This window comes from Microcaecilia unicolor, chromosome 2, assembly GCF_901765095.1.
Source record: "Microcaecilia unicolor chromosome 2, aMicUni1.1, whole genome shotgun sequence".
In the NCBI taxonomy this organism is placed as follows: Eukaryota; Metazoa; Chordata; class Amphibia; order Gymnophiona; family Siphonopidae; genus Microcaecilia; species Microcaecilia unicolor.
This window is the reverse complement of record NC_044032.1, coordinates 164,933,798-164,949,479: the sequence shown is the minus strand read 5'-3', so window position 1 is coordinate 164,949,479 and position 15,682 is coordinate 164,933,798. Positions and strand designations below refer to the sequence as shown.

Below are 15,682 nucleotides of genomic sequence, written 5' to 3'. Positions count from 1 at the left end.
CTCCTAAATAATGTTTTAGAGGACTCGCACACAACCTGTAAATATTAAAAAAAAAATCCTAAAAATGTGCTACATTAAATCTGGACTTAGTGCATGGGAAAGTCCCATGTTAAAATGCATTAACCCATTAGTGCCCAATATTCCCATAAGAAGCCATATGGGAACAGTGGGCACTAATGGGTTAAGCCCAGGTTTCACTGCCCTTTAGTAAAACGGCCCCTTAGATTCTGTTACTTTTTGATCCTTTTAACATCTTAATAAATAAGTCTGCACGTTGTTAAGGTTTATTTTCATTCATCTATGCAAGAGTTTGTTTTGTTTCACTATGGTTTCATCTTTTGTGTTTTCTACCCGCTTTGCAGTGTCTGAGAAAGTAACAAATGGCTTCAAGCATTTTGTGAGCTGCAGTTACAAGATATCCATAACTGATCATCATATGCATTGAGGGGAAATTCATCAAAGTGTAGTAAAATATCTTTTATCTCACCTTGATTCCCCGCAGGATTCAGCAACCTGCAGAATTCTGGTACCACAGGTTGTTTGAATCTCATGGGACAAGAATAATGCTGCTTGCAAACCACCTCACAAGCAATGATATTCTATTTGCCTGGGAGCATCAGGCTGCAAAGTCGTGGCCTGATGCTTCCAGCCCCGATGTGCACAGGGCTGAGTGTAAGGCCCAAGCACTGTCCTCTCTACCGACCCCCCCCCCCCCCCGGTTGCAGCATCCCCTCTTCTGTTCCCCCACAGCATCCTTCTCGCCCGATAGCCCCCCCGCAGCATCTTTCCCTCCTGATAGGCCCCCCCTGGCCCCAGAGAGGGTCTCTGGGCCCTCACCTGGTGGTCCAGTGGTTTCTGGGCAGGAATGATCTAATATGGCGCCGCCTAGTGATAGTCTTGCTTGACTATCGCTAACTGTCTTATGTCCATATAAGGAAATATTTTCTTTTATGGACATATGATCCCTAGCGGTAGCTGCACCATACTGGATGCAGTGCTGGGCAGGCAGGAGCAAAATGGGATCGTTCCTGCCTAGCAACTACTGGACTACCAGGTAAGGGCCTGCTGGGGGCAGGGGGCCTATCAGGAGTGAACGATGCTTCATAGAGAAAGGTTATCAGGAGGGATGGATGCTGTGGGGGAGGGGATGCTGCATGATCGGTCCCAGAAGCATTGGGCTGTAGTTTTGTCGCCCGATGCTCCTGGGAGATAAAAATAACCCCAGGTAAAAGCTGGGGTTATTCTACCATGATTTCTGGGCCGTAATGTGACTGACTTGTGGCAAAATGAAAACCAGCACGAGTCCATTTTCAGCCTGAAACTTTACCGCCACGCACTGACTTAGCGGTAAGGTCTCACGCATTACCTGGGTGGTATGCATGCAGCGGACACCCACTGCCGTTTACCGCCGGGTAAGTGCCCCGTGGTAGAAAATAGAAGATATTTTCTACCATGTTTTTGAACGTACCAAATTCAGAATTACCACCTTGGTCACGCGGTAGCTGGGCAGTAATGTTGATTGGCATGTGCTGGACACTTATAGGCCCTTACGTGCCTTTGTAAAAGGGCTCTTGAAGTTTCAACAGTTTCTTTTCTTCAAAATTTATCATCTTTCAGTATTTAACTTTCACAAAAGACTTTCATTTTCAAAGGTCACTTATCTTAAGATGTTTTTCTCAGCAAAATAAAAGTTTCTTCATTCAGGGAGCCATTTTTTATATGGGTCCATGTTTTGCATGGTGCTGCATCCAGGAAAATTTTGCTATAAAAACAGGCACAGTATAGGAAAGTGTGTCCAAAAAAACAATACACTTGCATTATAAATGCTCTGTCCACATACTTTCCAATCCAGCAATCATTCTATTCTCATGTAGCTTGACCAAAATGGCCACGGCGTTTCTCCTTATATAGCCACTCTCAATAGTCTCTCAACCACTCACAGGACAGAGCCAGACCAGTGTCATCCTTTCATCTTCTTCTTCAGCCAACATGATAGTACTGATCTCAACCTATAAATCCAATATTGTTCTTTATAGTTCAAAAAACTCTCAACATTGCCATCCTCCCACCTCACTTGTACAGAATTGACAGTTCTTCAAAGGATAATGGATCCTTGATGTTTATAATCCAATCATTGTTGGCACTTGTAAATTGTCAGTTAGCATTCTTGATTTATGCTAATCTAGCCTATGGGCCCTGTTTATTAAGCCGCGTTATAGACACGCTAGCGTTTTTAACATACGTTAACCATGTACATGCGTTAACAGTGTATGTACCTACAATATCCTTATAGGCGCCTACACAGCACACACACTAATGGTAGGTGCATTAAAAACGCTAGTGCGCCTTAGTAAACAGGGCCCTAAGTCTTGTCTTACGCGTACTACGTCCCACATAAACTAACTTACATAGACACAAAATAACATAAAAAACACCAGATGAGGCGCAGGTAGTCAATCCTGTGGAACAAATCTCATATCTTTTTGTACACTGCCTTGAGTGAATTCCTTCTAAATGGTGGTAAATAAGCCCTAATAAATAAAGTACAAGGATCTTTCCATATGGGACCACAAATTTAAAAAGTGCACCATCAACAATTCCCAGAAATAGTTCTTGGTCAAATTTTTATAAGAAAGATGCTCACCAATACTTTTATGTCTTTGATATGCCACAACGCTAAAATCTGGCCTAATGGTCTGCTATAACGTTTGATGCTATCGGGTGGGAGTTTGTCAAATTTCTGGGCTGGAAACATATGGAAACTGTTTCACAGCCCTCTGAGGACATAAGGACCTAACCATTGCTTAACACTGACACTTACTGAACAGTTCAGAAGCTAAGATATCAGGTTATGGAAATGCTTCTCAACCCAGTCCTTGGGGCACATGCACAATGCATATGCTTAAGGTAGATATGCATACTATTATTCTCTCCATTCACACCAATGCATACACGGATGAGGAAAAATTCCATGAGCCATGCTCTGCATGCTTTTCTCACCTGAGGCTACATCACAATGGGCCTTTATTAACATCTACCCTGGTGTTTGCTCTCCATTTTAACACCTTGCTTCCTATATTCTCTCATCAACAATCCTCAGCTGGTGCCATAGAACAGAAGTTCTCAAATCTGTCCAGGGAGACCACCAACCAGTCTGTTTTTCAGGATATCCCTAATAAATATTCATGCCCCTCACCTCCGTTATATGCAGTTCTTTTTCTTGCATATCATGAAAATGCGACTGGCTGGTGGTCCCCTAGGATAAGTTTGAGAACCACCACTATAGAACACAATTTGCTCCATAACCCAGTGCTTCTCAACCCAGTCCTCCGGACACACACAGCAAATCGCGTATTCATGATATGGACAAGATAGATTTGCATGCACTGCCTCCCTAGTATGCAAATCTATCTTAAGCATATGCATTGTGCATGTGCCTCAAGGACTGAGTTGAGAAGTATTTCCATAACCTGATATCTTAACTTCTGAACTGTTCAGTAGGTGTCAGTGTTAAGCAATGGTTAGGTCCTTATGTCCTCAGAGGGCTGGGAAACAGTTTCCACACGTTTCCAGCCCAGAAATTAGACAAACTCCCACCTGATAGCATGGAGATCTGCCATTGAGCTGTAAGGTTGGCCCATAATTCATTCTTTTTTTCTTTCCTTTAGGTCTAAAGAGAATAAAAAATGAGCTAATATTTATTATATTTAATTCAAAATATAAAAAATATTGAATTTCAATAAAGTAATGCTGAACTACAATCATAGAAACTAGCCTAATAAATTAAAAGGAACTGGATAAGCTGAACCTAAGTTTCCATAAATCTTTTTAATAGGTGTAAAATATCCATGCCATTAGTTCCAGGCCAGTGTCTTTCCCATTTACATTGTCTTAATGCATAACTTATAAATCTCTTCTCAACAGTCTATATGAGTTTTTCAAAGCAAGGGTAATATCAAGCAAGGCAGAATGAACTAAAGTTAGGTGAAGGTGAAACAGGCAATCAAATTATTACTTTTTTTTTTTTAACTGAACACTAAATAGACTTGTGAATATCTGTGCCCTTATTGTTAAGGGTCAAGTTTAGAAAATTGGAAATGTTCTGTTTAGTATTTCTTTTTTGGGGTTATACCTAAAAATAATTTTATATTTATCATAGAAATAATGCAAATATGTGATAATATGCCTCATTTACATTTTGTATCAGCATCTGAGCTGAACAGAAAGCTGCCAGTTCAAGATATTTAGCATGCACAATTTGTTTAAACTTGATTTCACAAACATGAGTTGTGAATGGTTACAAATAGAAGGAAATTATGCTTCATCTCCTGCATGTCATTCATTTATTGATAGTTAATTCATTTTCAGTGGTTGATATCAATGGCTCCCAAACCTTACCAGAGGGACCTCCAGCACATTTAAGTTTTCAGAGAGAGATTTGCATGCATTGGCTCCATTTACATGCAAATTTGTGTCTCTGAGGTTCACCCAGGAAAGTTTTGGGAACAACTTGTTTATAGTGTATTAAAGCTTGGTGTTATCATTTTGTATATTATGGGGTTAATTTTTAAAGGGTTTAGGAGCCTAACATGGGAAGTAGGTACTTAAATCAATCTCTTTGAAAGTTGTCTTGGGCTGAGCACCTAATTTTAGGATTCTGCCTTCTCTAGGCATCTAAATAAAGGCTTCTACATGGTAGCTACAGGGGTGGAGTTAGGTTATGAAAAACAAAGTTATTAGTACTGATTTTCATTACTAGGCAAATGAATTGCAAGCCTAAATGTGAATGAAATTTTAAAGGAAAACTGAGGCTCCTAAATTAGGGAACCTAATCCAGGCCCTGAGCATTTTTGAAAATTGACTATCTGTGGTTCCAGTTTCTTTGAATGCATATGGACTCTGTTGCACATAATTTCAATTATGGTAAGGGATTAGCATGGGGCTATGAAAAGTTAGGAATATCCCTAACCACACCTTCTCAAAGGAACTAGTGCGATATGACACAAAGCAATGGGCCTTCTACAGAGTAACCCCCACACTCTGGAATGCACTCCCAGAAAGAGTTTGCTTAACACAAGACCATTTCTACTGCAGGCAGCAGGTGAAAACTTGGATCTTCTCCCAAGCCTTTAATGGAAGAAGCAACTAATTAACTAGTCTTACTTACAAGGACTAAGACCGGCTGCGCAAACTACTTATCTACTTGCTTATCTACTCCTACTCTAGCTGAAATAATTTACCTGCATCTTTTCTGACTTGTTAGTGACCCTTTTTTCTGTGTAATTCCTCTTAGTATGACTTATCTGTCTATATATTCCTATTCTGCTTATACCCTATGCTCACCCAATACACCCTATGTGCATTGTGTTCACATGGTTAGCATGCCATGTCATAATATGTATTGCTATCTGAATATGTATTCTGGTGTAATTGTCTATTGCCTGTGTTCAGCTTGCTGTACAATGGCTTGGGTGAATTTCTTAAAAAAGATGATAAATCGTAACAAATAAATTTCTCTGAGGACAAGCAGGCTGCTTGTTCTCACATGTGGGTCGACATCGACGTCGGCCCAGGAATTGGCATTTTGCCAGCAAAATACAACAAAGGTTTGCTAGAGTCTTCTAGCGCGCGAATCGCACACACCGCACATGCGCAGACGACTTCCCGCCCGTCGCATGAGCGTGCTTCCTCGGTTTTTTCTTGTCCGTGGTGGAGAGACAGCGTTTCCTTCACTTCTCTTCACTTTTGGGCCAGGAGAAAGAGTCTTGACGACGAGTTCGTTTACTTTTATTTTTCACATTCTTAAAAAAAAAAAACTTCTCCCGTATTTTTCTAGTTTTTAGCACCTTTTTTAATTAGTTTTCTTTCTTTTTCGACGCGTCCGACTTTCAGGCTGCACGGCTGGGTTCTTTCCTTTCTTTTGTGCCCCTGTTGTTTGATTTAGCAGAAGCCATTTTCCCTTCCATGTCATCGAAGACAGCCAGCAGCTTTAAGCGTTGTACGTGGTGCAACTGGACTATCTCAGGTACTGATACTGATGCCTTGGGCCCAACCATAGCCCAGCCGCTTGTAGTCTGTGTCTTCGTCTCGAGAAGCCCTACAAGAAAAACTTTTTGGGGTTCAGTCCGGTCCTTTGATGTCGGCCTTGACATTAGTACAGAGGTCGGCATCATCGACGTCGGGAAGAAAGGTAATGGCTGCTGAGAGACCAACTCTCGCTGGGAGCAGTGAGGCATCGAGTGGGTCTCCACCTGCCTCGAGGCCTTCTGTTATGCAGGCCCCCAGGGACCGACCTTCGTCGGACCCGGCCCCGAGGAGACGTGAGGATTCCACGTCCTCCTCGGTACCGAGGAGTTTTGATGATGGGCATTGAGCGAAGGCGAAGAAGCACCGTCATCGTTCTCCTTCGACACATGGTACCGGGAGCTCCGGGGCGTCGAGAGAGTCAGCACCTGAGAAGCGTCGGCACCGAGAGGATCGCTCCCCCTCAATACAGTAGGTACACTCCTGCTTCTCGGCTGCCTGCCCAGGCTCAACCCCAGCGCGCTCGTTCTCGTCAACAGCATGCGACTAAGGCCCATACTGCTCCCCAGCAAAAGCAAGGGATGGGCTTTTGGCTCCAGTTAAGCACAGCCTCAATAAAAGTGTCCGTACCGGACGACTTACCAGTTGGGGGAGGTTGAAATTTTTTCACCAGCGGTGGCCTCTTATAACCTCCGACCGGTGGGTTCTTCAAATAGTCCGGTTAGGATACACTCTCAATCTGGAATCCAACCCTCCAAATTGTCCACCGGGAGCTCAATCTTACAGTTCCCAGCACAAGCAGGTACTTACAGAGGAACTCTCCGCCCTTCTAAAGGCCGGTGCGGTCAAACCCCTTCCACCAGGGGAAGAAGGGCTGGGATTGTATTCCAGGTACTTCCTTGTGCAGAAGAAAACAGGGGGGATGCGTCCCATCCAAAACCTAAGGGGCCTGAACAAATTTCTAGTTTGAGAAAACTTCAGGATGGTTTCCCTGGTCACCCTTCTTCCCATGATTCAAGAGAATGATTGGCTATGCTCTCTGGACTTAAAGGATGCTTACACACATCTTGATCCTTCCAGCTCACAGGAAGTATCTTCGATTTCGGCTGGGAACTCAGCACTTTCAGTACTGTGTGCTGCCCTTTGGTCTGGCGTCTGCGCCCAGAGTATTCACAAAGTGCTTTGCGGTAGTCGCAGCATCGCTACGCAGACTGGGAGTGCATGTGTTCCCTTATCTCAACGATTGGCTGGTGAAGAGCACCTCGAAGGCAGGCGCTCAGCAGTCCATGCGAATGATATTCAGGTGCTAGAACTACTGGGGTGTGTAATCAATTACCCCAAGTCCCATCTCACTCCAGTGCAAAACTTGGAATTCATTGGAGCCCTGTTGAACACGAAGACAGTTCGAGCTTATCTTTCCGAGACAAGGGCAGACAACCTCCTGTCCCTGGTGTCCACAGTTTAAGCATCTCAGCAGATCACGACTTGGCAGGTGTTGAGACTTTTGGGGCACATGGCCTCCACAGTTCATGTGACTCCCATGGCACGTCTACACATGAAATCGGCTCAATGGATCCTAGCTTCCCAGTGGTATCAAGCTGCGGGGAGTCTAGAGGATGTAATCCAACTGTCCACCGACTTCCGGAATTTTCTGCAGTGGTGGGCGATTCGATCCAATCTGACCATGGGCATTCCAAATTCCTCAGCCACAAAAAGTGCTGACGACGGATGCATCCCTCCTGGGGTGGGGAGCTCATGTAGATGGGCTTCACACTCAAGGAGCCTGGGCCTTTCAGGAAACAGGTCTTCAGATCAATCTCCTGGAATTGTGAGTGATCTGGAACACTCTAAAGGCTTTCAGAGACTGGCTGTCCAATCAAATCATATTGATTGAGACAGACAAGTTGCCATGTATTACACCAACAAGCAGGTGGGCACCGGATCTCGCCCTCTGTGTCAGGAGGCCGTTCAGATCTGGCTTCGGGTGCGCCGTCACAGCATGTTTCTGCAAGCCACTTACCTGGCAGGCATAAACAACAGTCTGGTCGACAGGATGAGCAGGATAATGCAACCTCACGTGTGGTCACTGAACATGGGAGTAATCTGCAAGATCTTCCGAGCGTGGGGCACCCCCTCATGGATCTTTTTGCCGCTCAGATCAATCACGAGGTCCCTCAGTTCTGTTCTAGGCTTCAGGCCCACGACAGACTAGTGTCAGATGACTTTCTCCTACATTGGGGAACAGGCCTTCTGTATGTGTATCCTCCCATACCTCTAGTAGGGAAGACTTTGCTGAAACTCAACAGGACTGCGGAACCATGATTCTGAGTGCGCCCTTCTGGCCGCGTCAGATTTGGTTCCCTCTTCTTCTGGAGTTGTCTTCTGAGAAACCGTGGAGATTGGAGTGTTTTCCAACCCTCATCACCCAGAACGAGGGGTCACTTCTGCATCCCAACCTCCAGTCTCTGGCTTTCACGGCCTGGATGTTGAGAGCTTAGAATTTGCCTCCTTGGGTCTTTCAGAGGGTATCTCCCGAGTCTTGCTTGCTTCCAGGAAAGATTCCATGAAGAGGTGTTACTCTTTCAAATGGAGGAGGTTTGCCGTCTGGTGTGACAGCAAGGCCCTAGATCCTTTTTCTTGTCCTACAGAGACCCTGCTTGAATACCTTCTACACTTGTCAGAGTCTGGTCTCAAGACCAACTCCGTAAGAGTTCACCATAGTGCGATTAGTGCTTATCATCGCCATGTAGAGGGTAAGCCTATCTCTGGACAGCCTTTAGTTGTTCGCTTCATGAGAGGTTTGATTTTGTCGAAGCCCCTGGTCAAACCTCCACCAGTGTCATGGGATGTCAACGTCGTTCTCACCCAGCTGATGAAACCTCCTTTTGAGCCATTGAATTCCTGCCATCTGAAGTACTTGACCTGGAAGGTCGTTTTCTTGGTGGCTGTTACTTTAGCTCGTAGGATCAGTGAGCTTCAGGCCTTGGTAGTGCATTCACCTTATATCAGGATTCATCACAACAGAGTAGTCCTCCGCACACACCCTAACTTCCTGCCGAAGGTGGTGTTGGAGTTTTATCTGAACCAGTCAGTTGTCTTGCCAACAATCCTTCCCCGTCCTCATACCCGCCCTGGCAAAAGCAGATTGCATACCTTGGACTGCAAGAGAGCATTGGCCTTTTACGTGGAGCAGACGAAGCCCTTCAGACAGTCTGCCCAGTTGTTTGTTTCTTTCGATCCCAACAGGAGGGGAGTCGCTATCGGAAAACGCATAATCTCCATTTGGCTGGCAGATTGCATTTCCTTCAGTTATGCCTAAGCTGGGCTGTCTTTAGAGGGCCATGTCACGGCTCATAATATTAGAGCCATGGCTGCGTCAGTGGCTCACTTAAAGTCAGCCTCCATTGAGGAGATTTGCAAGGCTGCAACGTGGTCATCAGTCCACACATTCACATCTCACTTCTGCCTTCAGCAGGATACCCGACGCGACAGTCGGTTTGAGCAGTCAGTGCTGCAGAATCTGTTTGGGGTTTAGAATCCAACTCCACTCCTCTAGACCCATTTTTGTTCTGTTCCAGGCTGCACTCTCAGCTATTTATGGTTTCAGGTCAATCTATGTTATGTCCTCGCCATTGCGAGGCCCAATTGACCAATGTTCATTGTTTTCAGTTAGCCTGGGTGCTAGGTATACCCCACATGTGAGAACAAGCAGCCTGCTTGTCCTCGGAGAAAGTGAAGATACTTACCTGTAGCAGGTATTCTTCGAGGACAGCAGGCTGATTCTTATCACAAACCTGCCCTCCTCCCCTTTGGAGTTGTTCTTGTTGTTTGTTGCTTCTATGCTTTTTGATTTAACTGAGGAAGCATGCTCACGCGACGGGCGGGAAGTTGTGCATGAATGCGCGGTGCATTCGATTCGCGCGCTAGAAAACTCTAGCAAAACTTTGTTTTATTTTGCTGGCAAAATGCTGATTCCTGGCCCGACGCGGATGTCGACCCACATGTGAGAACAATCAGCCTGCTGTCCTCGGAGAATACCTGCTACAGGTAAGTATCTTCGCTTTAGTTAATGTGATTAGGTTGTGTGTGATGTTTTGTTGCATTCAGCTTGTTTAGGATTAATTTTTACAGTTAAAATACCACTAAAGCAAAAATAAATGAAGTACTACTATGGGTTGTTTTATTTTTTAGCTAGCAATGAGAGTAAGTTTATGGATTGGGGTGAATATTGTTAGCTTCAAATTATAATACCCTTTTCAAGTTTGCTATGTAAGCTGACTGCAAAAATTACAAGACAAAATTCTTTCTGCCTAGACAGTAAATGATTAATAATTCCAGTATTGTCATCTTGCTTGACTGCTGGGTGGGAGGGTTAATCATTGTTCATATATAAGGGAGATGCTCTTTTCTGTTCTGGAGTCAAATTTAACCTTTGGAATAGTATATCAGGCTCTGATTTTTTTATGGACACTTTTCTCCCAAAGCACTTGACTTTCTCTTCCTTTTCTGAGAGAAATTACTTTCTGTTTCTACTAATCTTTGTGGGATCTACTTGAATCTACCCAGTGGGAAATATGTGGTAACCGTCTTTTAGACCTATTTCCTCATGACAAGGTTAGTGGTTGCCATGTTAGGATACCTTCCTCACATGTTGAATAGAAGATGTTCATGCATCCTCTTTCATTTTTTTATGGACACTTTTCTCCCAAAGCACTTGACTTTCTCTCCCTTTTCTGAGAGAAATTACTTTCTGTTTCTACTAATCTTTGTGGGATCTACTTGAATCTACCCAGTGGGAAATATGTGGTAACCGTCTTTTAGACCTATTTCCTCATGACAAGGTTAGTGGTTGCCATGTTAGGATACCTTCCTCACATGTTGAATAGAAGATGTTCATGCATCCTCTTTCATTTCATTTGGATATATATAAGCCAAAATCCTCAGCACCATGCACCTTGCAAAGTTTCCCTGGTAGCCCACTGAGCCCCAAATCCGCTGACACTCCCAGCCCCTCCCCCTCAGCCACCCTATAGCAAATCTCTGCTGGTCCTGTGTCCCTGGTCTCTGCATCCTCTCCCCCTCCCCCCCAGATACCAAAGATTTTCCTGGTGGGCTCTGGGCCAAATGCCCTTCTCTCTCCCGTCCCCCACAAATATGCCCGTTGCACTAGGTGAACCTCCCCCTGACACTCCCCCTCCCTGAACGTCTCCAAATACACCTTCAGTTGGAAGGCAGGAGTGATGCTCACTTGCTCTCTGTGCCACCATCCTGTGTGGGGTAAGCTTGTTAATAAGGGAATCATTACTTTATTTGGCTGACTGACATTCTACCAAATAATGCAGTGATTCTTTTATTTGTCAGACTCACCCACTGGTGCATCCTAATGCACCATGTAGGGTCCAGGGACAGAAGCCACTGTTTTTCCAGATAACATTGCAAAGGCAGGAGTGAATGGACACTACTGCTGCCTTTTGACTGAAGGGGTTTTGGAAGCTCCAGTTGGACACCTGAAGTAATTTTGATGAGGTTGGGGTAAAAGGTGGGGGTCCACGATGTCATCAGTAAAACGTTTGAGATGGGAATGTCAGGAGGGTCTGGGGCCTACTGGGTCACCAGGGAAAGTTTGCAGGATGAGTTGGTATTGGGGGGTGGGGGGATGTCCGAGGATCCGGGAAACCAGAGCTCCTGGATCATTGAGGTGATGTGCTGTACTTCACTTTAGATCATCCCTGAAACCAGCATAAAACTTCAGCACTAGAAGAGATTTCAAAAATGGAGTTAGATTTTAGCATAGGTTTTTTTTTTTTTAACATTGGAAACAATATTTTGCCCAGCTTTTTGCATGCATTTTTCATCCTCAGTGTGTTACCTTTTAGTGGTGTGCTTTAATTCTGATTTTCCCTTCTAATCTTTTTTGTTGCATGGGAAAATCATGAGAAAATCAGGAATAAATTGCTAGACTAAACAGTTTATATCTTACTGCATTGGCCCCTAGAAGCCAACACACAGGAAAAGGATCGAGGCGTCATCGTAGGCAATTCTTTGAAATCCTCTACATAGTTTGCAGCAGCATCCAAAAAGCAAATTGAATGTTAGGAATTACTAGGAAAGTAATGGAGACCAAAACAGAGAATATCATAATGCTTCTTTATTGTTTCATGATGCAATCGTATCATCAGGGTGGCTTTTTCCTATGGGCAAAAGGAGCATCTGCCCCAGGCCTTGCATAACAGGGGACTCATAAGGAAAAACAGCCACGAGGTGCTGATTGACCCTTGTCAAAGAAATAAAAACAGAAAATCAAAAACAAACAAAAGACAAACAATAACAAAACAGCTGTTTTACACCATTAGATTTGGCTCTTATCTATTTATTCAAGATGTCTGATTTGGTAAAGCAAAAATCTAAAGATGATTGTACCTTGCGATGTGACTAATCATTTACTGAATGAATGATTTGGTGGCCAGAGGCGGCAGAAATCCTTTTTGGTTGGTGGGGCCAAATAAACCATTTCTGCCACACCCACAAGTTCTCTAGTTTCTGATGTTGTGTTTGACAAAATATTGGTAGGGCCATGGCCACAGTGGCCCACCCATTCTGCTGCCTATTTTGGAGGCACAAACTAAAAACAATAAAAGAGAGCACATCCACAGAAGTTTGCCTGGGGCCCCATTGATGGTTAAAGTGGCCTTGAGTATTACATTCATTTTTGGTTGCTGCATTTCAAAAAAGATAAAGTGGGAAATGTACAAAGAATGGTGACCAACATGATTATGGGGATGGAACCACTCTCATATGATAAAAAAACTAAAGAGGTTAGGGTGTTTTAGCTTGGGGAAGAGAAGGCTGAAATCTGTAAAATAGATGGAGTGGATGACTTCAATTGTACACTTGCCTTTAGCAAATGAAGTGGTATAGTAAATTCACAATAAATCATAAACGGGTGTACTGAAATAGTTGTTTACTCTTTTAAAAAATACAAAGACTTCCTGTGAAAGTACTAAATAGTAAATTTAAAGCAATCTTAGAAAATATTTTTTCAATCAATGATTAACTATGCTTTGGAATGTATGAATATTGCTGGAAGATATGGTAAAAGCAGTTAGCATACCTGGGTTTAAGAAGATTTTGGCTAGGTTCCTTCGTTGTTTAGGTACACTTGCAAAAATCCATTGCTTATCTACTGTTTGGGATCCTGAAAGGTTCTTATGACCTGAATTGGCTACTTGATGGAGCATTGGTCTGATCCATTATAGCAATTCTTACGTTCTTATGAATCAGCAAACCTAGTGTTACAGGCATATCTGTTTTTATTTTATTGCACAGTGCTTTAGAATGTCACCTTCAACTTCTTATTCCATATTTCTTCATACAGGTGACAGATAAATCAGTAAAAGCATTTGCTGAACACTGTCCTGAGCTGCAGTATGTTGGTTTTATGGGCTGTTCTGTTACATCTGAAGGAGTCATTCACCTCACCAGTGTAAGTACAGTACCTGCTGTTTTTTTTTTCTTTAAACTTTTGTCATTATTACTCAGAGATTTTAAAATCGCATAGTCCTAGAGTATTAAAATAACTGAAATCGTATTGTTCTGGTACTGTACAAAAGCTTTCAGAAACTGTAAAGGTTGGCAGAATGTTAATAGTTTGTATCTAGAGAAAAATAAAGTTAAAATGATTACCAAGCAGTTTCAGTTATATGGCAGAATAAACGCATTATATATTTATATACAGCATAGTGGGTTCAGAAGTGATCAGCTTCCTATGTATCTGGTTTTGTAGTGTGATCAGAATTATACAGGAAAATGTTGGAAAGGTATTGCAATCTGCTGGTGTTCAAGTTCGAAATGTGGAGGGTCATTTTCAAAAGGACGTCCAAGTCAGAATTGGGATGTTCTTTCTACAGCAGTTAGGTTTTGTATGTAGTTGGTATATTAATTATAAAATATATTGTCTATGATTTTTATGTTTAAATCATCTTTTTTAAATTTCCATGATTTTTATTAAATTTCTTGCAAATAAATAAACATATATAGAGGCAGGCTCATTTTCAAAGCATATAGGGCACTGTTTACCAAGCTGCAGCAAAAGGGGGCCTGCGCTGTTGTTGGTGCATGTTTTTGACACGTGCCAAGGCCCCCTTTTACCGCAGCAGGTAAAAGATAGGTCTTTCTCTTTTTTTAAAGAAATGGTCGTGTGGCAAGTGACGCACTTGCCGCGCGGCCATTTTTGGGGGAGCCCTTAACACCTCCCATTGAGGTGGCGGTAAGGGCTCCAGTGCTAACCCAGCGTTAACTGGGTAGCGCGCAGCACTGCCCAATTACTTCCAGGTACACACATGTGCTACAAAAATAAATATTTTTTGTAGTGCTGGATATGATAGCACGCTGGGGGTGGGAAGTACCATTGGGCTTACCGCTGCTTTGTGAAAGGGGCTCAAAGACTTACAAAGTTCCATAGTCTTAAGCGCTGATAGCTTTTTTTTAGCTTTCTGTAGAAGTCAGCTGGCGGTAAACGCTGAGACGCCCATAGGAATATAATGGACATCTCGGTGTTTACCGCCTGCTGATTTCTACTGTGAGCTATAAACGCTACCGTGGCTTACTAAAAGACCCCCCTAAGTGCTTTGAAAATACGCCTCCACATAGCTTTGTAAGTCTGTGTGTTTTGTAAATGAGCACCATAGGCTATCCATTTTCCTTTCATGGACCCTACTCGTACATATCTAAATATATTTAGACACTGTGCAGGGATGCTATCAAGCACTTCTTCTACCTTCTATCCTCCAATTGTTTTAGTCCATTTCTCTGTGTACCTGGCACCAATCTTTGGTTTCTAAGGCAGTACACCCAAGAAGAGCATAGTAATTTTGATTAACCCACAAACACATACTAGTTACTTTCAAAAGAAAAAGGAACCTTGGAACTTCTGCAGTTTTAAATTGGCTGCCATATATAATCATTGTTCTCTAAAATAAAACCTTTTATTTCTGCAACATTTTAAAAGTTGAAAACATCTGAAACAGGCTGCTGTTGAAATATAAACCTTTGTTGAGTTCAGATTCTTAAAAGGTTTTGGAAGTTAAGTTAAATTTGATACATTTCTAGTCAGTGTTTGATTAAATAATGTTTCAGTTTGTGCATGATTTACATATTGCATGGAAGGTTTCCCCTCTCCCCCTTTTTTTGAAAGACACCAATGATTATTTTATGGCAGCATATTTAAAGGTGCAGGAATAATGAGGTTTCTTTTTCTTTCCATTAAAAAACAAAAAACCAAAAACCTTTTACTGCAATTAGTATGTATTTGTTGGTCCAACCTTTGGTTGTCGCTTTGCTGAACTTCTCTTTCCACTGTCCATCACAGATTCTCTTAAAAGAGGCTGATGGATCAAGTGCTTTTGGCACCCTCCCCACTCAAGGGTATCTGTTTCTCTTGAGGGCGTGTAGGGTGGGTAGACTGATGGTTATGCCAAGCTAATGATCCTTTCAAAAATTGGTTTTATTTTGGATAGAAAAGATGTCACCAGTAGTTAGACTACAGCTATAAACTCCTTGGGTCAAAAGGAAAACAAGGGATTGAAGTTGTTTTACTTCAGGATCTCTATAGCCTTTTAGTTAAACTTGCTGGGGTTAAGCACAAGTCTCCCCCCAGGAG

General features: G+C 42.9%; 1 protein-coding gene across 1 annotated transcript in view; it reads left to right on the top strand.

Moving 5' to 3' along the window:
* Positions 1 to 15,682, top strand: part of FBXL17 (F-box and leucine rich repeat protein 17) — a 679,280-nt gene that overhangs the window by 160,070 nt on the left and 503,528 nt on the right. Inside the window, exon 5 of the mRNA XM_030193453.1 lies at positions 13,400 to 13,507. Within this exon, the coding sequence (XP_030049313.1) occupies positions 13,400 to 13,507 (108 nt within the window). The remainder of the gene's footprint in view (positions 1 to 13,399; positions 13,508 to 15,682) is intronic.